This window comes from Manis javanica, chromosome 4, assembly GCF_040802235.1.
Source record: "Manis javanica isolate MJ-LG chromosome 4, MJ_LKY, whole genome shotgun sequence".
In the NCBI taxonomy this organism is placed as follows: Eukaryota; Metazoa; Chordata; class Mammalia; order Pholidota; family Manidae; genus Manis; species Manis javanica.
In genome coordinates, this window is record NC_133159.1 from 173,114,423 (window position 1) to 173,138,081 (window position 23,659).

Here is a 23,659-nt window from a genome sequence, read left to right on the forward strand (position 1 = left end):
TCACAATTCCACTCTAGTTCAGACAAAAACAACTCGGGAGTCAGTGACCATCTTCCCCTCACCCTATATCCTCTACCTTCAAAACACTGAGACCCCCAACCACTTCCTACCACTTGCATTTCATAACCACTTTCTGATTCGCTCATCCTGACTTCCTGCCTAGTGAAAAGGAGAAGTCTTCCTTACTCCTGCCACCACCCTCACCTCTACCGCATCCTATTTATATATTCAACACAACAGCTAAACTGTTCCAGGTCAAACGCGGGATGACGTCACTGCTCTACTCAAAACCTCCGGGGATTTCTGAATGCACTCAGACATGATGTCCATAAGGGTCCCCCTTGATTAGTCCTCTCAAGCCTCACTGGTCCTCTTTCTTTCTCAAATATGTCACACACACACACACTGCCTCAGCAACTTGCTGTTCTTTCTGCAAAGCTCTTTCACCAACTCACCTTGTCAGTGTGCTGTTACCATCTCGGTGTGGTCTCACCTGTAACACCCACTCTCACACCAATTCCTGTATCTTTTTACCATCTAACACATTACAGATATTTTTTAGTAGTCTGCCTCTCTATGCTATAATAAAAGTTTAGTGATGGCAGAAATTTTTGCTTATTGTTTCAATAATGTAACCTGTGTTTATAATAGTGCTGATTCACAACAGGCATTCAATAAAACTTGTGAAAACATGAATGTTAGGGAAAAGCACTATTTGTTTGAACCTTTGAAGGTTTGGATACTATCATGGATAGTTCTGAAGGACTACCCAATACCTGACTTGGGGAAGGTAAATTCTGAAGCATGTATATTTCATGGTTACAAGTCAGCCTTTTTAAAGTTGTAACACTTAAATCAGCCAAATAAAAGCTATACCCACCAATATCTGAAGACAATTTCCATTTTAACTCTGATTTACTCTTTTTCTGGAAAGCAGAAGAGCAAGGGCGCCTTACTTTTCACTTTTAAATTTCGAGCCATGTTGCATGTATTACCTATTCATTAAAAATTTTTAAATCTTTAAAAATTAAAAAATATAAGGACATAACAATTTAGGGTTTATCAATTTGTAAAGCTTGTCCAAGAATAATTTTTACTTCCTTCAATCACATACTTCACTTCGTATACCGCTGATGTGTGTTGGATGTAGTCAATAGAAAACCAACATCAATTTCATAATTATATAATATTAGTAGTATAATTTGGCCAAAAAATTACTAGCTAATACATGAATAGGAAAATCAGCATTCATTCTTTCCTACAACTATGTGACAAAGACATTAGTATGAATTAGTAAAGCGATTCAGAATATCATTGTTAGTAAAATGACCACAGTATTGATACAATTATAAAACAAAAAGGGAATTAAAATTGTACCCCAACTGAGGGATGCATTTTGCTAGTCTTTAATTTAGAAGGTTATGCTATAATCACAACACAGAACTTGGAAAATCCTCTTATCACAAATTTAGGTGAAACCTACCAATACAACTTAAGTGGTATCTTGTCTTAAGGAAAAATACTGGGTTGCAAAAACCTGAAACTTTAAAATCGCCATAGCTGAAAGCTCAAAAAATTGCTTGAACATAACAGGGTCACCTGAATAGTTACCAATTACTCTCTGAAGGTAGATCCAGATTTTATGCTTAATTAGTATTTAATTTCCTTTAGATAGCCCTTGACTAATTGCAGTCATTAAATGAGAAACCTGACCAGCATTCCTTAGTCTGAAGTTATCAAGAGGTGAGCTTTGCTGAGCTGAAATGGCCCTTCTACTAGTAAACCCTAAGGAACTACATGTGTAGACATGGCGAGAAAAATTGCTTCCAATTATTGTTTTGATTTTTTTGGAATCCCTTTTTTAGGTAAGTGCTACCAGCAAGCCACCTTCTATTCATGTCACTTTGTGTATGTTATTTTTAAAATGTCTGAAATTGTTTATTTGCTTAATTAAAAAAGATGATTGCATTTGCAAGAGTTGCTTAGGTGCTTGGTAAGATTTGTTCATTAAATTAAAAATATTGTCTAAGTGTTTGAGATATCAGATTTATTGAAAAATTTGAAGGAAATTGATAAATATATAAGTAGTGTTAAATATTTGGTATTTATCTGTTAAATGTAATAAAATGTAACTGAAAGAAACTGCTTTACAATTATATATTCACAAAATAGATTTGAGATAAAAAGATGTATAAGAAAGTCTACTTTAAGTTTAAACAGGAATGTAAATTAAAATACAAGTAACTGCCAACATTCCTTATGTACTTGAAAACTAACAGATACAAAAAAAAAAGTAATTACAATTTTAGTGCCAGTTTTTTTTCTTAATTTTTAATATGAGCCACTCATTATTCATTTATCAACATAAATAACAAAAAATACATTTCAGCATACAAAATGAAAGGCTGTCTTCAATTTTCAGGTCTTAAAGTTAATTGTTCATAATATAATCATATTTATTTTCCTTAAAGGGCAGCTCTGAGAATTACATATAACACATCATGAATAAAAAATAAGTAAACTTTTACCTTGTAAGAATAGCTGATACAAAAATTATTCACCTGAGAATAAGTTCATTTTATGTAATAGGCTCTTTCAGGAAAGAAAATGAAAAATCTGTAGTAGCAATATTAAAAATACATTAAGGATAAGCATTTCTATTTTTCAAAAATTAATCCCTATTTATGTTACATGAAAAACATAGCAAAGCATTTCATCAGATCAAGTACAATCACAATGAAATGTGTGACCCATGGAAAAACAACACAGTGTCACTCACACCAAGTAGGATTAATTGCGCTCCAATAAAATAGTGTTAGTGCCACTAGCATAGCATTTGTGATATAGTTAGTTATAGAAGTATTATTTTCCTCCTACTAGACTGTAAGATCTTATGGAGCCAAAATGAACAGTCCTCTTTTATGCAAAGAACCCAAAGAGCCCACAGACAGAAGTATGAAGCGCACTCATCGTGGCGGTTTCCCACTGTTTAATGGACGGCTTGGGTCCCAACGGCTGCAGACAGAGGTTCACCTTATTGGTCAGTAACTACAGTCACTTAGTAAAGTCCAGTCTTTACTTTTAAAGTTTGACTGTGGATGGAAAATACAAATTAGGTGATGCTGTTTTCCGAATATTTGCCTAAATATGTGTTTTTATATACATGTACTGGTATAGAAAAAGTTTTGATATCAGTAATTTAAGATTTTGAGATAAGTATATGCTTGGAACATGAACTATACATTGTAAGCGCAGATGAACTTCACATTTGACTTTATCTCCTTTTCTTCCCACCCCACTTATTCTTCTTTCCTAAGTATTAATACTTCTAAATAGGAAAGGTTGTATTACTCTGAAAGAGGGAAAGAATTGTTCCACAAATAATTCATGGCAAAAATAAACTTACTCTAAATATGTAAAAACTAAAAAAATTAATTCAAATGTCTTTTAATGCTTCCAAGAGCGTATTAATAGAAAAGTAACTGATGAACATAACAGATAAGAACATGATTATGACTAGTCGGCATAATCTCAACTTTCTTTTTGCAGCAAAAAAGTTTTACTTGATTTACATTGATCAGTCATTCACAGTGAAGGTGACCGAGTCAATAAGCATAAGCAGGTAATGTCTGTGTTCGCCATTTTCGATTTTAAAATAACACATCTTTCTCAGTATGGTCAGGTTCTCAAAAACTACCTTTTCAGGGACTGCCCTAGTAAACTGCAAGTAATTCTGCTTTATACACTAAATGCTCAAGGTAATCCATAGCTACAAAAACACATCCCAAGAGAAGCCCCTGGGTTCTTACATACTAAAAAATATCCCTTTAAATTAATGGCACCATTTAACAATGACTTGTTTAGAAAATGCAATGTGCTGTTTATTAATGTATCTACAAAGGTAACGATTTTGTTTGAAATGTGACTGTATTCCTCATGCAGTACTGAAGTTCAGTCAAAGTTATTAACTTTTACTGAAGATGTAAAAGTGAGATTCTCAGGTGAAGAATCCAAAAGCTTGTTATCATGAGGCATGTGATTGTCACTTGATAACTTTAAAAACTAGTGTCAACTAAATCTACAAGGAAAAATACCTTAGCTGTGGGTCATAAAATCCAGAGACTGTAAGGCAGCTCATTTGAATTAGTTAGACCTCTGAGACAGCTGGTGAAGTAGGTATCTTTAGAAATGTACACAGAAGTTGCACCCCAAAGCAATGGGGTGGAAAGTACCAGTCATGTACCTTGTACTGAGACTGAGAAAAGAACACTTAAGTCAGCTGCTACAGCCTAAAATCACAGATGTCTTATTATACAGTAGAGCTAAAAGTTCATTAAGTTTTTACCTACATGAAAGAGTTAAGAATTAAAGGGTTTGAGCATTTAAAGAAACTCAGAATCAAATTCTTCTGTTACTGTTTTATAAGACTTTTTATAATGCAATATTCATACTCCCAATGCATATGTTCTCAAAAAGTTGGTATTTTTATTCATCTGGATGAAATACAATGTCAGCTAGTATTATTTATATTATACCTATAGTCCATACAGGGGTTCTACAAGGAAGTATTTCTAAGATTACATTAACCATAACCATACTTCAGCTCTGACACAGAGAAATTCTGGTTTCCTGTTAAAGAGAATTATATATAGTTTACTTCTAGTCCTGAATTTAACCCCCAGAAGTTTATTTATATATCCCATCATGTTCCAAAGCAAATCTGAGGTGAGTTACTAATTAAATCTATACACTATATACTTAAAACTCTATAGAGAGATTCAAATAAAGTTCACCAATAAAATGGTTACCCAAAAAATTATTTTATTCTGGAATAAAATAAAATGCACCCTTTAGAAGGAAGATGACAAAAATTTTTTTATCTTCCATGTGGGGTGGAGGAAAAGGGATGGCTAATTCTTCCAACTCTATAGATATCTGTCATTCTAGCCACAAAGAATCAGACTATTACAAAAATAATATCCTAGACATAGTCTTCCTTTAGTTATAATAATTAAAACACCTCTGAATTTTACTTAGTGTAAGCAGAAGAATTGTTTCTTCAAATACTTGTGGGACTTAAGTCTAAAATCACCTAATAGAAGAACAAAGCCTCACTTCATTTATGATCGATGGGCGCCACCTACCGGATGTCACTTCCCGCAAACCTCTGCACTAAGATTGTCCAGTGCTGTTAGCTTTTTAGGAGAAGCAAGAAACTTTTGCTTTATAATCTCTTTTGCTATGTGTTATTTATGTATTAGTTTTTCATTTAAATTGGGACATTACATACTTATGTAACAAGATGATATTAACTTAAAGATAACTGTTCAAAATAAAATTTATTCTACCACTATTTTTTAAACCATAAATTTAGAAGCACTGTTTTTGAAAGATAAATACTCAGTTTACATACAGACTACAGTTCAACATTCCCTAGATACAAACATGCAGTTCAATTTATTATATGTAAGTTTTATTTGAAGAAAAGGAAAATACACAACACCACAGCAATTCAACTAAGGAACTTATTAGGGAAATCCCAAGTGCTTTCATGGTTCTTCAGTTACCATTCAAATAATATACTTTTTAAACCAAAGTGAAAAGATTTCTGTAAGCAGACTGAGAAACACAAATTCAAAATACTACTCTGTCTTCCTGTGTTCTTTCCCACCAAAGTGTGCTGTTTAAAGTTCCACAACTATTATCTTCTTCCTCTTGTTCTTTAGTGAGTTCTACAAAAACCTAAATAAGAGTAAATAAATGAATATAGAATTCTGTGTCACAAGTATCTCAAAGAATTTTTAACTAAGTCATAAAAGATATAAAGCAATATCTAATTACATTAATCAGCTATCAAGATTTGTTGCTATTAATATTATTTAAACAGACTAATCATTAATCACAAAGATGAATGTTATTTTAGACTAATAGACTTTTGATTAATATATTTAACACTCACAAAAATTTTATAAATATATGTAAATGTAATCATTAGAAATAAACGTAACTTCAGATATGCTGCTACTATGATCCATTTTTGTCATGACACATTCTCTTTATTAAACTGAAAAAAACTGAGCTATTCAAAATAAGCAGAACTTGAAGTTGCTTAAAATTACACAAAGAATACCATAGAGATGGGGGGTAAGGGGATGGATGAAATAGGTGGAGGGAAAAAAATCGGTGAGAAAGTTTGCTATTCTGATCAGGACGGCGGCTACGTGAGTGTGCGCACACGGTACTCATCAAGCTGTGCATTAAGGTTTGTGCATTTCGTTGTATGTAGCTCAATTTAAAAAACTACACAAACTTTAGGAATATTGTATGACAATTTTTCTCTAGTTCACAAAATCCCTCCCTCTCCAAAATGATCCTGAACATTAAGATATCAGACACTTTACACTTTCTTATTTGAAAGAATTTTTTAAAATTTAGTTTTATAGTACCTGTTCCAATGTTGCTTGAGAAAAACTATATTCTTCAATGGCAAAAGTATGTTTAGCTATTAAAACATAAAAACAGCATTTTACTTGTTAGTATTTGCAAAGAAGAAAAATGACAGTAACTAGTAAGGGACTAACAATCTATTTTTTTAAATCTCTGAAATTAACTGATTCGGATTCGTAGCTGCAGAGCATATTCTTTTCCTTTGTCTCGCTCCCTTTCTCTTCCCCACCCAGCGCCTCCTTCAAAGCCCGAGCTCCACTTCAGGTCACATACTTTACTGCGCCCTTTCCAAGCACCTCTTTACCTTCTGTCTTCTTCCTCATTATTCCTTTTTTTAATGATTTCTTCTGACCCCTACTTTTTCTCCCATTCCCTAATTCCAATACAGCCTATTCTTTCTTCTTTAACTGGATTATGAAAAACTGTACATATGCCCATATACATTTTTATATTTATTTCAATCTAATACCAAATTTTCTGGTTTTCTCTTCATTCCTTTAATTTAATTCTCCCTAAATAGTTTAGGTGTTTAATTTAATCAGAAAGAAATTACCAGAAAACAGAGGCTGTTTCACAGTTTGTAAAAGACACAAAATAAACTATACATGAATACTTGCCCGATCCAGGAGCTTATGTCTCTCCACTGCCACCAGCACATCTTTTGTCATACCTACCATTTATTTAAAACTGTCAAGATTCAAAAAGCTTCTCTAAAGCTTTTAGGACACCCTCTCCCTTCCTGTACTATGAATTTTCCTCTCTTCTCTCCTGCTGACACTGGAGTCTGACATTGCTACTGCTATGCCCAAATATGAAATAAGGATTCAAGAAACTCAATGCTCCCACTTTTCCAATCATCTAGTGGGGCTAATTAAGTCGAAATTTCACACAGATGCAATGTGAAAAACTGTGGTGATGTCTGCTAAAGAAAGTAAAAGGTTTACACTATATATAGTTGGTCTACCAAATCCTTATTAGTATTAGTATATTAAAATAATAAAAGAGCATCTTTTTATTTACCGTAGTTTCTACAATAAACTGAGTCCCAACTTCTAAGCTTTTCAGTAAAATTCTTTTGTAATTTGGAAGCTATTTAACCATGTTTCAAATACTACTTACCTTCTTCCAGCTTAGAAAAAGATTGTGAAAGGGACTGAACATCTTCTTTAGGAATTTTATAAGCCAAAATAGAGGAAAAACTGTAAACAAAGATAAGATGAAATATAGGAAAAGTAAAAAATAACTACTACTGTGTAAAGATAAAGTGTAAATTTTAAAAGTTAAATTTTTAAATTCAAAATTAAAATCCAGTAACTTATTTTGATACTTACTTGGGCATAAACTATTTGAAATCTTAAGGTTTCATGTAGAATACAGTAACTGTCATTACTACTGAAGTTTACAGTTTAACTACTACTGAATATTGAAAGATCTAACATTAAGTTAGATAGAAAGCTCCAGTCGTCAGACTCCATTAGTGCAATATTGGTAACAGACTTTTCACCCCTAATCCTCAGTAACCAATTTCTATGATTACTGCTCTACAAAGAAATATTACAGAATTTTAAAAATCTTTACCTTTCCTGTCGGCTTGCATTTGGGAAAATATATTGAATTTCTCTTTGGAGGTGATCTATTTCCAGGTTTTCTATCCAATCCTTTAATTTAATTTCCAAAAAGTAGCCTTTTCCAAATTTACTCTTCAGATGTTGGACTGTTCCAATACATCTGTAGTAGTATTTAAAAGAAAGCTCAGACATAAAACAATTTGACAGTTTCAAAGAATCTCTCAAAGAATGATTTAAGCAAAATGTTTATGATGGAATACTTTTAAACTTATAGAAAAGTTGCAAATATAATACAGAGTCTCCATACACCCCTCCTCCAGTTTCAGTTTCTGTAATAGTATCATCTTATATTACCATGGCACATTGGTCAAAATGAAGAAGCCAACATTGGTATATCACTATTAACTTTATTTGACTTTATTTGATTTCATCAGTTTTTCTGCTAATGCCCTTTTTCTGCCCCAGGATCTATCCAGGGTTGCACTTAGCTGCCATGTCTCCTTTGGTCTGTGACAGTTTCTTACCCTTTTCTTCTTCTTTCTGACCCTGACATTTCTGAAAACTGGTCAAATGTCTTGGTAGAATGCCCTTAATTTGGACTAGTCTGGTATTTTTCTCCTGATTAGACTGTGGTTACACAGGTTTTGGGGAAAAATACCACATTAGTGAAGTAGCTTTCCTATCACATCACATCAGGGGTACATGATTGAGTTATGTGTCAGGTTTCTCTACTGTAAAGTTACAGTCTTCACCTCTTCATATATCAGAAGATACTGTCTAAGTCCAGAAGATACCTGGGAGGTGAGGGATTAAGCAACCCCGCCTGGAGGGGGTAGTATCTACATATATTATTCAGAATCTCTCTGTAAGGAAGACTTGTCCCTTCTACCACACTTATTTATTTATTCAATCCTTTAGGTATATGATTATGAACTTAAGTATATGGATTTTATACTTTGGGTTATTACCTAATATGAAGCCTAGCAATTTATTTAAATAACAAATATCATGCCTGAAAGTAACACAGTGAACTGTTGAACAATTAAGCTAATTTCAAATGCAAACTAGCCATTTTTTGGCTAGTTCTAATTCTATAGAAAGCTAATTGATTCAAAAACTCAAGGAAACTTTTTTAAAGTATTTAAATTAATATGTGTTATTATAAGTTTTTCAAGTAACATTCAAAATCTACCTCCCACGCACCCACCCAGCCACAGAGCATGCTGTTCAGACATCTACCTTAACTGCCCAGATACCATGATAGCCACTCGGTCACAGACAGCCTCTGCCTCCTCCATATAATGAGTGGTCAGAACAGCAGCCCGCTTTTTGTTTTTAAATGCAGTTCGAATTGCTCGCCTGTAAAACATAAATAAGAAGACAGGACAGTATCTGACTGTTAATGAAAGTAACTAGACTTTAAAAAAATCCAACTATTTAGTAATTAGGTTAGTTAACATACTTGAAATATCAATTGCTATAGTTTTTATATTCTGCCCAACTATGATTTTTCTATTGTAATTTATTTTCCATTATTTTTGAAAGCTTGTGAAGTAGAGAGAAATCCCTTAATTTCAAATGTTTCTAGGCATTAAAAAAATGAATTATAAAAACTGATGCCTTTTCACATTATAACAAAAACAACCACAGAATCACAGGGAAACCTTAACATGCATCAAAGCCAAACCTTACATTTTATAGACATGGAAGGCTAGGAGCAAAGAGTTGGTAAATTCCTAGAAAGAGTACCAATATAAATGCAAGACAATATTATTATGAGAAAGAATCATAATAATATGCTAAATGACTAGGAAAAAACCTTTTAAAAACTATTCAGACAGCAATACTCTTTTTAAAATAATTACCTGTATACTTGTTTTTGTTCTGGATTATATAAAATATTAATGCTTCATGAAAAATATGATAAAGTTAAAAAAGTTTAAGGAATTCTCTAGATTTTGGAGTACTTTTTATCATTTGTGTATGACTTTAATCAATATTTAACATAGAGCCAAGGTTATAATATAATAAACTATTCCTTTATTCTACAGTATGAACAGTACAATCTGTCTGAAGTGTCTTCAGTGTCATACTCACCACATGTGCTGTTTGGCTTTAGGATCCATACCTGTTGATGGTTCATCTAGCAGAGTAATCAGAGGATTCCCCAGCATACTTAGGGCAAAACACAACTAGACGGAAAGAAAACAGGGCAGGGAGGGACTAATAAAGCTTCACTATTAGGAATTTTATCAAGACAGTATCAGGCATTAAACTGTCAATAAAACAACAATATATTTGTTGTTTAATAAAAGTACCTTTCGCTTGATTCCTGCAGGTAACTTCTTTATAGTTTTATGAAGATGTTCTTTTAAGTCAAGTGCATTTGTTATACTGCAAAATAGGTAACAGCAAGTGAGGCAATTATCGCTCATCGTTTGTAATCACTGACCTTTTTCTAGAACCCTCAGTGGAAGCTTACTATATAATTAGACCTCCAGTTTACATCATTTTTAACAAATTAGTATCTTGACAAAAAGGTACACTTTAAGCTTCATGACATTTATAGGTACATTTATTCTATAATTAGAAATAAAAACATTATCCTTTTATTTTCATAGGTATCTTAATTCAGTAAAAACTGTGTGAAAAAATGATGACCATTTTCTATGAAAATTATGATTCACGGAAATGCCTATGATGAAATTTTAAAAACATGAAATGTAAACCTTTCTCCAGGTAACAAAAGCATTCTGTATTTTACCGATTTATGACTTCTTTCATGTCACTTGCACTCATTCCTTTCACAGCTCCATAAATTTCAAAATGTTCCTGCAATGTAATATCTGGCCATAATGGGTTTATCTGAGGACAGTATCCCATACACTTAATGGAATCATCATCTTCAGTGGGGTCTGAAGAATCATCTCCTAGAAATACCTACAGAAATACAAATCAATTTCAAATAACTATTTTTGCTTAATTTACATTGTAAAGAAATGTATGTGGATTAGTTCAAACTCCTTCCTAGAGCCAGGACATTATCAGGTCAAATTTTTACTCCCTTTAATGAGGAAAGTACATAGCTAAATCAGATTTCAGTGACATAGCCAGAAAGAGTGACTAGGTAAGAAAGCTCCAATTTTAACTAGGATGATCAGATCAGGGCCTTACTGAAAGGTGGTATTTGAGCTGGAGAGGTAAGAAAATCTAGTCATTTGGATTTCTATGGGGTAAGGAACAGCTGAAGTAAGGAACAGCTAAGGCAAAACCACAAGAGCATGCCTGGCACATTCTAGGGAATCACTGAGCCAGTGAGGCTGGTGTGAAATAGGGAGAGGAGCAGGAGAAAGGATGAGAGCACTTCTGTGAAATTTCCACATAGTCGTGAGTGATGGTTTATAATCAAAACTGACAATGGGGCCAAGACTAAATGCTGTATTTCCCTGGAATTAATATGATTGTTTTCCATTAAGGTGGTGGACAAATTATCCATGCATACAATAGTGATAAAAGTAGACTGTGTGTCTGCATGTATGCGTATGTCACTATGTACATAATTTTCACAGATAAGCAAAAGGATCATAACTTGATCAAGCTACAGTAAGAAATTAACACTAAAAACATATAACTTTAGGCACCAAAACCCTAATTTGTCCTTAAGAAATTTATTTTAATTAAAATGTAAATTAGTCTATAAATGTGTATCATCTATATCATACCTGGCCTGAAGTTGGTTCAATATTTCCAACCAGAATATTAATAATCGTGCTTTTGCCTGCACCATTTGGGCCCAAGAGCCCCAAGATCTCTCCTAAAGGAAGTGAAAGAAAAATCATCATACATCAATCAAACTCAATATGGAAATTACTCTTTTGAAAGAGTTATTTAAGAATAAATAAATACCAGCCTTTTTTCACACAGAAAGAGATGTATTTAGTTGCCACTTTCTTTACTCTTCTTGTAAGAAAATCTTTCTTGTCATCATATTCTTTATGCAAATTACTGACCATAATGGCTGGTTTCTAATAAGGGAAATAGGGTTTAAGAGTTATAAACCCAATCATGAAATGACAGGCTGTACACAATTCATGTCTGTATAATAAGAACTGTGCCTGCTAATAAGGGATATTGTATAAATATCCATCTATGACTGAAATAAAGTCTTATTCAAAATTAAATGGACAAAAATATTTCTTCAAAGAAAGACTTTTTTTCAGATTGATTAATATGGAAAGAAAACTATCTTTAATCCCTATGTATAGGGAAACAATCATCATGCATGTAATACAACTTAGCAATAAAGACTAAATTTACCTCCTCACAACACTGGCAACTCATCAGCTCTCTGACCTTTAGTCGTTCAGCTTTGACATCTTCATCTTCAAAGTCACTGTGTGGTGGTTCAGGAAACTTCCTATTTTTGGACTTTGTTGAGAGGGTCCTAAATACATAAAGATAGTAGACTTTCAAATAATTAAAATAGCAGGAAATGCAAACACTACATAGAGAAAAGACAGAAAATATATGTCAATATGAGATCTGTGGTTATCTCTGAAAGATGGAATTTAAGCTATTTTTCAATAATTTATACCATTTGGATGATACTGTCATCTACTCAACAATATTACTTATGACCAGACCAGTATGTAGCTGACACTATTCCACACAAAGATAGAAAGATAAAAAAGCATGCATGCCTCCCTCAGAGATCAGCCTGGGTGTAAATGAGACTGCCCAGGGAGAGCAGATGCACAGGGCTGAGTTCAAAACCCAGAAACCACCACAAAAGTAGGCAGAGGAAAAAGTGCTTCCAAAGAAAATTTTGAAATAACAATAAGAGAGGGAAAGAGGCAAATAGGAGCTGACATTATGGAAAACAAAAGAAGAGAAAAATTAAAAGAGGAAGAAGTCAGTCACATTAAGGCTGAAGATTAGTTAAGTTGAGCCTACTGGACAAGACAAAGAGGAAGTCATTAGTTATCTTACTGAAAATAATATCGAAAGAGAGGTAAAAGCAGCAACCAGATTGCAGGGAGTCAGAGAGTGAACTGGAGATAAGGAACTGGTGATGGAATTTTGTGGCTGTGAAAATGAAAAGAAAGAGAGATATGAGAAAAGAGCCAGGGAGGGATTCAGGTTTAAATGAGATTTATGATTTCTGACATCCACTACTTTGTTTTATATGAGATAAAGATGACTACTTATCAAAAGAAAAACAACCGCTTAAGATCCAAAACTGGGTTGGGTGTGGGGTAGGTGGTGCAGATAAGAGATGGTGGAGTAGGAAGGCAGGCAGAAACCTCCTTCCACACACACAGCAAAGCAGCAACGACAGCAAAAACAACTAACCCTGAAAACAACCTGGAGACTGCAGAACAGACCACCTACACCTGGTGAAGAAGAGACCACCACACAGAGAAGGGTAAAGAAGCAGAACCGAGGCTGAGTGGGACCCAAGCCCTCCCCACATCCCAGCCCACAAGTGGGAGGGAAAGGAATGGAGTGAGCGGGGAGGGGAGAAGCACTCAGGAACTCTGCGCACCTGGCCGGGGAGACTGCTCTGGGAACACTAGTCCATTGCACTGGACTTTGGTGATTAACAGGGCTGGACACAAGGGAGAGCTGGGGCACTGTGGGAGGCTAAGACTCTACCTGCCCGTACAGGTACAAGCTCTGTCGTCCCGCTGAGATCCAACATAGGGGCGGCAGTTTAAAGGAATTACTAGCAGCGGGAGGGATGTAAGAGGGGCGGGGGTTGGACAGAGCTCTCTCTGCACGAAAAGGAGAAGGTAGATGACATTTCCCCAACCCTCCCTCAGTCCCACTGTTCGAGCACCCATGGGAGCCAGCCCCAAATGCTCCAACTGCCTCTCTGGAGGCTCAGCCTCAAGGCTCAATCCTGTGCACCTGCCCGGCCACCCAGCCACTAAGCCCAGCAGCCAACAGCCTGAAGCGTGAAGCCCCTAACAACAACAGAAAGAACCCAGGAGGACAACACCAAGGCATATAATAATTAAAAAGACACAGATGAAGGATAAAAAGACAGTACTGAAAGCAGCTAGAGAGGCAAAAAATTACTTATAAAGGAAACCCCGTAAGGCTATTGGCAGGTTTCTTAGCAGAAACTGTACAGGCCAGAAGGGAGTGGTGTGAAATATTTAATGTATTGAGACAGAAGGACCTTCAACCAAGAATATTCTACTCATCAAGGTTATCACTCACAACTGAAGGAGAGATTAAAAGTTTCCCAGATAAATGAAGTTAAAAATTCATCACCACTACACAGGCCTTACAGGATACGTGAAGGGACTTCTGTAGATGGAAATGTTCTTAAGCCTAAATATTTTTCACCAGTAAAAATAAACCCACAGTAAAGGTAGTAGAATAAATATTTACCAAGCAAGTATAAAGTTTAAGAAAAAAAGTAGTAACACCAACTATACACAAAATCAGTCAAGGGATATACAAAACTACAGATTATGACATTTAATACATAAAGTGTGGGGGAGGATGGAAAATAAAAAGGATGTACTTTTAGATGGTGTTTAAAACAGAGCAGCCATCAACTTAATATAGACTATTATATACTTAGGAAACTATCTATGAACCTTAATGTAACCACAAGCCTAAAGCCTATGAGACCCAAAAAATTAAAGAGAAATCCAATCACAACACTAAAGAAGACTATCACATAACAAGAGAAGAGTATAAGAGGGGAAGAAAGCATCAGAGAGGAACTACAGAAACAACCCAGAAAAAAACAAAAGACTTAGGGTGGCAAATGAATAAGGAAACAGACCCACCTATATGCTGCCTACAAGAGACTCATTTGAGATCTAAATAAACACATACAGACTGAAAGTAAAGGGATGGAAAAAGATGTTTCATGCAAATAATTGGGAGAAAAAAGCAGGAGTAGCAGTACTTATATCAGACAAAACAGACTTTAACACAAAGAAAGTAAAAAGAGACAAAGAAGGACATTACATAATGATAAAGGGGGCAGTCCAACAAGAGGATATAACCATTTAAATATCTATGCACCAAATATAACAGCACCTAAATATATGAAACAAATACTAATAGAACTAAAGGGAGAAATAGGAGACTTTTAACACCCCACTGACATCAATGGACAGAACATCCAGACAGAAAACAAGGAAGCAGAGTCATTGAACAACACAACACATTAGATCAGATGGACTTAGCAGATAAATACAGAACATTCCACTCAAATGCAGGATACACAATTTTTTAAAGTGCACATGGAATGTTCTCCAGAACAGATCACATACTAGGCCACAAAAAGAGCCTCAATAAATTCTAAAAGACCGAAATTGTATCAAGCAACTTCTCAGACCACAAAGGTATGAAACTAGAAACAAACTAAGTAAAGAAAACGAAAGAATCCACAAACACATGGAGGCTAAACAACATGCTTTTAAATACTCAATGAATCAATGAACAAATCAAAGAAGAAATAAAGCATACATGGAGACAAATGAAAACAAAAATAAAACAGCCCAAAATTTGTGGGACACTGGAAAAATGGTTCTAAAAGGGAAGGACACAGCAATACAGGCCTACCTCAAGAACAACAACAATCCCAAATAAACAGTCTAAACTCACAACTAAAGAAACTAGAAAAAGAACAAATGAAACCAAAAGTTAGCAGAAGTAGCAGAAATAAATAAAATAGAGAAGAGTAAAACAATACAAAAAAAATCAATGAAACTAAGAGCTGGTTCTTTGAAAAGAGAAACAAAATAAACAAACCCCTAGCCAGACTTACTAAGAATAAAAGAGAGGACACAAACAAAATCAGAAACGAAAAAAACAACTAACACCACAGAAATACAGAGAACTATTAGAGAATTCTATGAAAAAGTATATGCCAATAAATGGGACAACCTAGAAATGGACAAATTCCTAGAAAAGTACAACCTCCCAAGACTGACCCAGAAAGCAGCAGAAAATCTGAGAAGAACAATCACCAGTAACAAAATTGAATTTGGTAATCAAAAAATTCTCAAAAAAACAGAAGTCCAGGACCAGATGGCTTCACAGATTAATTCTACCACAGGGGTACCTCATCCTCTGGGACTGGGAAAATGCAAAAATGATGAGAGATGTGGGTGTGTAAAAATGTATTATAATTGCTTCTGTTTTCTGAGATGGCAAGATCATCTCCTGAGAAATAGGAAATAAGGTGAAGTAAGGTGAATTTGGGAATCTGAGGAATATAAAGATGACTTGGGATAACTATTGAAGAGACAGGAAGGTGCTGACCAGAGAAACATAGTAGGGTTACCAGTGTCAAAACAAAGCTGGGTTTATATGGGATAAATATGGAGTATTATCAAACTGCACCTGTTATTCTTCTCCAGCATATAATTAGGTTTGCTAAAAATCATGATTTCTAGTGGATAGGTAAGGCAAAAAGATATAGAAGTTGAGGCTGCTGCAAGAGGGTGATGAACAACATGAGCAAGACTGGACAGAGAGAAGAGTAACAACAGGGAATCACTAATACACTGGGAAAGCAGGACAAACACAACAGGCGTGAAACCACAGGAGTAAAGTCCAACAGGACTAATAAAATAAGAAAGCTGGGAAAATGAAAAGTTACTGTAGAGATGGACACTGGAGCTTAAGATTTTACAGATGAAGTGAAGAACAGTGATGGCACGGCTCTGATGCAAACAGGTGAGAACTGGAAAAGAGACCAAAGTCCCTGGCTTGGAAAAAAAATCAGCAACTCAGCAGTCAGGGTGTTCTGTTAGAAAGGTTTTCTGTGTGGATGCTGATGTATCCCCCAGAATGATAGCAGGAATAAAGGCAAAGAGGAAGGAGAGACAGATGCTGAATCCTCAGTGCATGTGGGGAATATCCAGTGGTTTATACAGCGGACTCCTGAACAATGTTAGGGTTAGATGCACCAACCCTCCCCTTCCACCCACCTGCAGCTGAAAATGACTTCTGACTCCCCCAAAACTTAACTCAGTCTACTGTCAACCAGAAGCCTTACCAGTAACATAGTCAATTAACATATATTTTGCATATGTATTACATACTATATTTTTATAACAAAGTAAGCTAGAGAAAAGCAAATGTGTTTTCAAATTGTCCCAAATCTCCAAAAATTTTCCAATATACTTACTGACAAACATCTACATATAAGTGGACCACACAGGTTGAACCCATATTGTTCAAGGGCCAACTGCATGTTCACAGCAGCATTATTCACAATGGCCCAAAACTGAAATAGATAAAGGGTGGCATATCCATACAGTATAGTATTACTCAGGAAGAAAAGAAATGAAGTACTGCTACATGCTCCACCATGGATGAACCTTCAAAACATTACGGTAAGTAAAAGCCAGGCCAAAAAAAGACTATATATTGCATAATTCCGTTTATTTGAATGTTTAAAACTGGCAAGTCTATAAACAGAAAGTAGAGGAGTGGTTACACAGGGGTGGGGGATGGGGAGGGGGATTGGGAAGTGACTGCTAATGGGTACAAAGTTTCTTTGGGCGGTGAAGGAAATGATCTAAAATTAGATGATGGTGATGGTTGCACAACTCTGCAGAAACACTAAAGCATTTACAAAATTTAACTGACCTGAAAAAGGGATCTTTTCGTATTGATCTGCCTCCATACTTCTTCTCATAGTACTGTAATAGGAAAATCCACAGCACACACTGCAGGTAGGGCTAAAAGAAGAACACAGCACAGCTCATGACCAAATCTTTTGAATCTTTTTTTCCCCTAAACCAACAGAACAAGGACCACATACATCAGGTTTCCTACCATCACCAAAAATATAAATTCACACTTTTTTTTGCATATCACATGAGTTAGGAATAAATTTTAATACAAATCAAAGTAGATTTCCAGTAATATAACCCTTCACGTACTTTTCTACCACTGTAGTTCATTGGTTGTCAGCTTCATAAAATGTAATTGAAGGAAAAAAGCTGTGTTTCTGCTACTGAGGAAGCCAGAATTTAATTAGTTCAAATAAATAACGTGACAAACCCAAATATATTAAAGTGGACGTATATTTGTAAATGAAAAGTATTACTACTGACATGCACATTACCTAGCATTAACTAACACACTCAAGTTTCCATGCACCTTCATTTTTGTGTGACAGAATAAAAACTAACAGTTAAAATCATACAACCAAACTATTCTTAAAAGTAAATGCTAAGCATATTTTTTTATTTCTTACCGATATAACAGCCACCAAAAGCCTATCCCATGGATTATAGGTGTCATTTTTTTGAATATTCTTCCAAGAAATCTAGGACAAGAATTTTTGAAAATTTATATGCTGCTATGTATGGTATTGTGATATAATGATATTTGGTCTTTGACCTGTGTTACTGACTCACAGCTTCTAACACCCTTGGAATTTCCTGAGTGACAGAGGAATAGAGATGATAGGAGCATCTTTTGATATTTAAAACGTTTCAATCAAAAGTGAATTTGTACTAATCAGGTTACTCTTGGGGGGTGGGAGCTGGTTGCCAGAGGAACCAACCAAGAGACTGAGGGATGGAACTTTAAGCCCCAGTGACCAGTGACCACAGAAGGGGAGAAGGGCTTGGAGGTTAACTCTTCAGCCTAAGTAATGACACCTCCATTGATGAACCCCTAAACACAGGGTTCGAAGAGCTTTCAGGTTGGTGAGTGCATCTCTATTCAGGCAGGGTGGCACACCCCAAACTCCATGGGGACAGATGCTCCTGCACTTGGGACTCTTTCAGACTTTAAGAGATTATCTCTCTTAATCTGACTGCTCATTTGCATTGATATTATAATAAACTCATAATAGTAAATAAAGGGTTTCCCTGAGTTCTATAAACCATTGTAGCAAATTATTGAACCTGAGAAGGGGTTGTGGGAACCCTGGATTTGTAGCCAAGTCAGACAGAAATGTGGGTAACTTGGGGTCTCACTACTTGAAATTGAAATGGGGGACAGTCTTGTGGGACTGAGCCCTTAACTTTTGGGGTCTGCATTAACTCCACCTTAGTGTCAGAACTGCTTTATGTTTGGGGAAAACCCACACATTTGGTTTCAGAAATACTGTGAGTAGTTTTCTTTTAGCTGCAATGTGTAGGAACATTTGTATTAAAATTTTAAAAAATGCATTTTGTTCAGCAAACATGTATTCTCTATACATAAATGAGCCTGTAATACTAATAAGTATGGTTTATACTTAGATGAGTATCTTCCCCATCCCAAAATATTTCTGTCTGGGGAGGAATAAACATTAAATGGAAGCAAAAATTTGGAGGAAAGGAGAAGGAAGGTTAGTGAGTATAACTAACTAATCAGCAATCATACTTCTCAATAATTCAACAAGTGATTTTTTTCTAATCACATGGAATTTTTTTCAATAATCCAGGCTTAATAAAACTAATCTGTTTTATTTTTTTCTTTGAAAAAATCTTACACTTTACTTTTTCTCATCCCTTTCTAGTACACAACATTACTTAAACATTGAAAAATTCCCTCCACCCCACCAAAAAAATGACTGAAGTCAGGTCATACTTTGAATTTATGTACATCATTTTGGTCATCAAAGAAATGTAATGGGTAGTGTCCTCTTTTAAGATATTCAGGTTTAAAGACCTGGTTTAAAAGATCCTACAGTAATTTTAAACTGCTCTATTGATAATATTTAAATCAAGTAGTAGCAGCTAACATGACTTTTTTTTAAACTATTTTGAGTACAAGAACTGAAATCTCCAAGACTAAACAGAATTTATGCTTTTTAAATATTAAAACTCTTAACAGACCTACCTTTATGAAACAAATCAGACAACCTAGAAGTGGATAGATTGGAATGGCTATGCAAAAGGTGTAGTGAAGAATAGTTGTAACTGTGTAGCCCATAAAGAAAGTTATTTCGGTGACTGCAACACAAGCCAACGCAGTCTAAAGAGAAAATAAGTGAAAAGTGTTTAGAAATTTCACACAAAACATACTTGTAAGTTTATGCCTTAGCATTAGCTGTTTTAATTCTCTAGTAGAACATGGACCAGCGCTGATACTTAGCCAGGAGCATCAGAAAGCTGTATGCTGGCACAGTTGTTCGTAGCTTGTGATACAGTTCTTAAATGCTTTCAAGGTCACCCCTTCATGGAATGGGTGATGCAAAAGGCAAATACATACACAAAAAGATTCTAGAAAAGATACAGTAATGTTTTGAGTATAATCCTGAAGGAGCCATGACTTTCAAATAAGCTATGAAAAGTTGGGGTGAGATAATATAAAATGTAACTTACCACAGAGTAGATAAATGACCAAAATTCTTTGGTACTTAAAATTTTTTTGAAAGTGAAAGAAGTAATATAGGTAAACAGGATAACTGATGGAACATAACCAATAAGGCAAAAAACCTGTGAAACAGAAATGTGTATTTTTATGTAAAAATGGCTATGATATAAAACACGAGCCACATCAAACTATTAGGGAATAATTATTTTTCAAATTTTATGGCTCAACACATCACTCCAAAAACTGAAACTGTAGTTTCTTGAGGAATTGCCATGCTCATTTCTCCTAAATTGATAAAACTCATGCTTTGAATTAATTGTTAACACAATCCTGAATAAGTCACTTAAACTGAATACTATTTGTGGTACTTTTTTAATGCTAAGTAAAATGCTCTCTTATCATTTTATAGAGAAAAGCTGATTACAACTGATTGTTCTTTAGCTGAATTAGCTACCACTTTAATATACAGCACTTAATACGGTTTTGAAGTTTTTAAGAAAAACATTTCTTTCTTAATTTATAAGGCAGAAATTAATAAGTAAGGTCAATATAATCTCTGGCAAAAATGTTAAGGTTACTCTCAGCAACTCCAACCTCATCTATTTCTGTTTTCCCTTTTTTCTAATACAAATCACTCATAAGATAGGGTCTAGTATCAGTCATTTACATGTGAACACGAATGCACAGCATGCTCTTCCTTAGTATTTTAAGCCGTGTTTTAAATTATAGGATAAAAGAGCTTCTTTGTGAAGTTTTCAGGCACAGAGCTACTGAAGACATTTTTAAGGAAGCACTGCTCCAGATCACACACAAGTAAGTCTACCTGAAATATCACTTCAGTTTCAAATAATTATTTTATAATAATGCTAAGTTATTTTTAAAATCACTTACAGTAATATAAATTGCATTGATTATAGGTATCATATGCAATAATTAAATAGACACTGGTTCTCTTTTCTGTAAAAAAATTGTATCAACCAACCAATTGTCATGTTTCTAAAGACTTAGTTATTTAAAATAACAGTTGATTTGTAAATAGCTTGAGTACTACAGCTAGTGTTAACTTACCACAGCAAGGAACTTTACAGCATAAAAATATAATCCATAATGAAATGCAAATAAACTCCCTAGCATCAAAATAAGAACAAGAAAAAATAAGGGGACATCAACGACAGCTTGTCCAATCCAGTATGCAGATGGGAAAAGACCTGAAAGCTTAAGTTGAGTATAAGCTTTGATCTGAAAAAAAAAAATGGGGGGTGGGGGGGTGAAAAAATTGATCATAATTTTAAACATGTTACAAAAAACAAAAACTTTTAGAAATTATTGTGAAACTCTTATTTTAAATCAACAAAACAATAAAGATCACATTCTAGGTCTCTATGTAATAAAAGCCCTCCTCCAGCTGAATTTAAATTACATTAAACCTGTAATTTGGTTCATTATTTCTGATATATAACAACTTCAACAAAGTTTTTCAGCATCATAATACAGAAGAACAGCTAAAATACACAGAACAAAATAAAGTGAAAGGTGTCATGATGTAGTAGCTGTGCAAACAGCAAGTTAGCTAAAGCATCGTAGCTTTTGAAAATCTGTGGATATACATAAAAAGATGTTTAAACAGGAAAAGGATTCTCACTCCAAAAAATTAACCTTTCATAAAAACACTAATAGCCAGTGCCTTCTGGATTTACACAGGGTTTTCATTTAAATGTGAAGCTTTGTATTGATAATGCATTAAAAAGTCTTATATACTCTTATGTGTACTAATTATAAGTTATTACTATGAAAGTAAATAGCATTTGCATGTGTACTCACAGTATACTTAAATGATCTTATTTTTCCTCTCTCATGCTCTCATTGACTTAAAAAATATCTTATAAATCCAAATACCTAATAATTTTATTCAGTTGAATCTACAGAAACATCTATAGAAACATCTACTCCTAATAATTAAAGGTATTAAATGAAAGAGCTAGCTATAGAGGTAAAAGAAACATAAAATGTACAGATTAGTTAAGAGGAGGAAAAGAAATGATAAAAAATGGACAACTTTGCATTCAATGAATTATTAGAAAATATAAATTCCAATATAAGTATACAAATATAAACTAAATTAAGACAATTATCTTGAATAATCCATGCCTTTTCATTCATACATTGCTGGTGGGAATGTAAAATGGTGTATTTGCTCTGGAAAACAGTTTTGACAAATTCTCATAAACTAAACATGCAATTCCCACATGACCCAGCAATTATACTCTTGGCATTTTTCCCAGAGAAATGAAAACTTACATTCACATCATAACCTGTATGCAAATGTTCACAGCAGCTTGATTCTTAATAGTCAAAACTGTAAGCAATCCAGATCCACACCACACAATCCAGCAATAAAAAAGAATTAAATACTGATACACTGTGAAAAAGCCAATTACAGAAGAAAATATGCTGTGATTACATTTACATAGTCTTGAAACATCAAAATTAGAGAAATGAGAACAGATTAGCGGTTGTGAGAAGTCAGGGAGGAGGTGGGGCGAAGTGTGGGCTAGAAAAGGTCAGTGGGAAGGATCTTTGTGGAGATGGAACTGTTCTGCATCTTGGTTGTATAATGTCTATATTCTGGTTATGAGACTGTATTTTCAAGATGTTATTATTGGGGTAAAGTGGGTAAGGATACATAGGATCTCGCTGAATTATTTCTTACAACATAATTTATGGATCTAAATTATCTCAAAATAAAATATGAATTGAACATTTGAGTTGAAACAAAAAAGAGAAAAATGCAATATCTAGTAAGTTTTATATGAGGGGGGTTACAGATACTTTTTATTTTAATACTTCCTTTATTATCAAAATTAGTACAATGAATATATATAACAGAAAAACTGAACATATTTTTAAAATGTCTGCTGAGACTCGTGTTTTACTCGTGCACTCAAGGAAATTACTAAGAGATTCAACTGTCTGCTCTGAGGCTTAGCCTCACTATTCATCACACTGTAAATTAATTGAGAAAAATTTGCTTCCACTGAACTAAAAACAGACTTGGAGAGAATGAGAATTTTGATTAGAGGAGTAAATGAGGAACAGTTTCAGTGGAATATAAGGGTGGGAGGCTTTGAACAGCAAAACGCTGTACGAGATCAAGCTCTGCTGAGGACACCAAAGGGAAAAAGAAGAGAAGGTGACCAACCACCAAAAAACTGTACACACAGCTGCTTCTCCTGGCTCTGCTGATCACCGCCATTCTCTGCCTTTTTTTATCCATTTAACAAAAATTAAGTGCTCCTTACAACTGAATATATTCTACTGAAGGTTAAAGGGGGGAGGCGGTTTAGTAT

General features: G+C 34.5%; 1 protein-coding gene across 4 annotated transcripts in view; it reads right to left on the minus strand.

The window, feature by feature from the left end:
• Nucleotides 1-4,461: 4,461 nt before the first annotated feature.
• ABCA5 (ATP binding cassette subfamily A member 5) overlaps nucleotides 4,462-23,659 on the minus strand; it is a 65,529-nt gene continuing 46,331 nt past the window's right edge. For all 4 annotated transcript variants that reach the window (XM_036997074.2, XM_036997073.2, XM_036997075.2 and 1 more), the window contains 16 exons: nucleotides 21,381-21,551; nucleotides 20,321-20,434; nucleotides 19,836-19,970; nucleotides 18,256-18,327; nucleotides 17,643-17,734; nucleotides 12,333-12,459; nucleotides 11,926-12,040; nucleotides 11,738-11,829; nucleotides 10,780-10,955; nucleotides 10,334-10,409; nucleotides 10,113-10,207; nucleotides 9,255-9,374; nucleotides 8,026-8,175; nucleotides 7,567-7,646; nucleotides 6,447-6,502; nucleotides 4,462-5,742 (listed from right to left, as the gene is read on the minus strand). In XM_036997074.2, coding sequence (XP_036852969.2) covers nucleotides 5,635-5,742; nucleotides 6,447-6,502; nucleotides 7,567-7,646; nucleotides 8,026-8,175; nucleotides 9,255-9,374; nucleotides 10,113-10,207; nucleotides 10,334-10,409; nucleotides 10,780-10,955; nucleotides 11,738-11,829; nucleotides 11,926-12,040; nucleotides 12,333-12,459; nucleotides 17,643-17,734; nucleotides 18,256-18,327; nucleotides 19,836-19,970; nucleotides 20,321-20,434; nucleotides 21,381-21,551 — 1,779 coding nt within the window. In that variant the 3' untranslated portion in view covers nucleotides 4,462-5,634. The remainder of the gene's footprint in view (nucleotides 5,743-6,446; nucleotides 6,503-7,566; nucleotides 7,647-8,025; nucleotides 8,176-9,254; nucleotides 9,375-10,112; nucleotides 10,208-10,333; nucleotides 10,410-10,779; nucleotides 10,956-11,737; nucleotides 11,830-11,925; nucleotides 12,041-12,332; nucleotides 12,460-17,642; nucleotides 17,735-18,255; nucleotides 18,328-19,835; nucleotides 19,971-20,320; nucleotides 20,435-21,380; nucleotides 21,552-23,659) is intronic.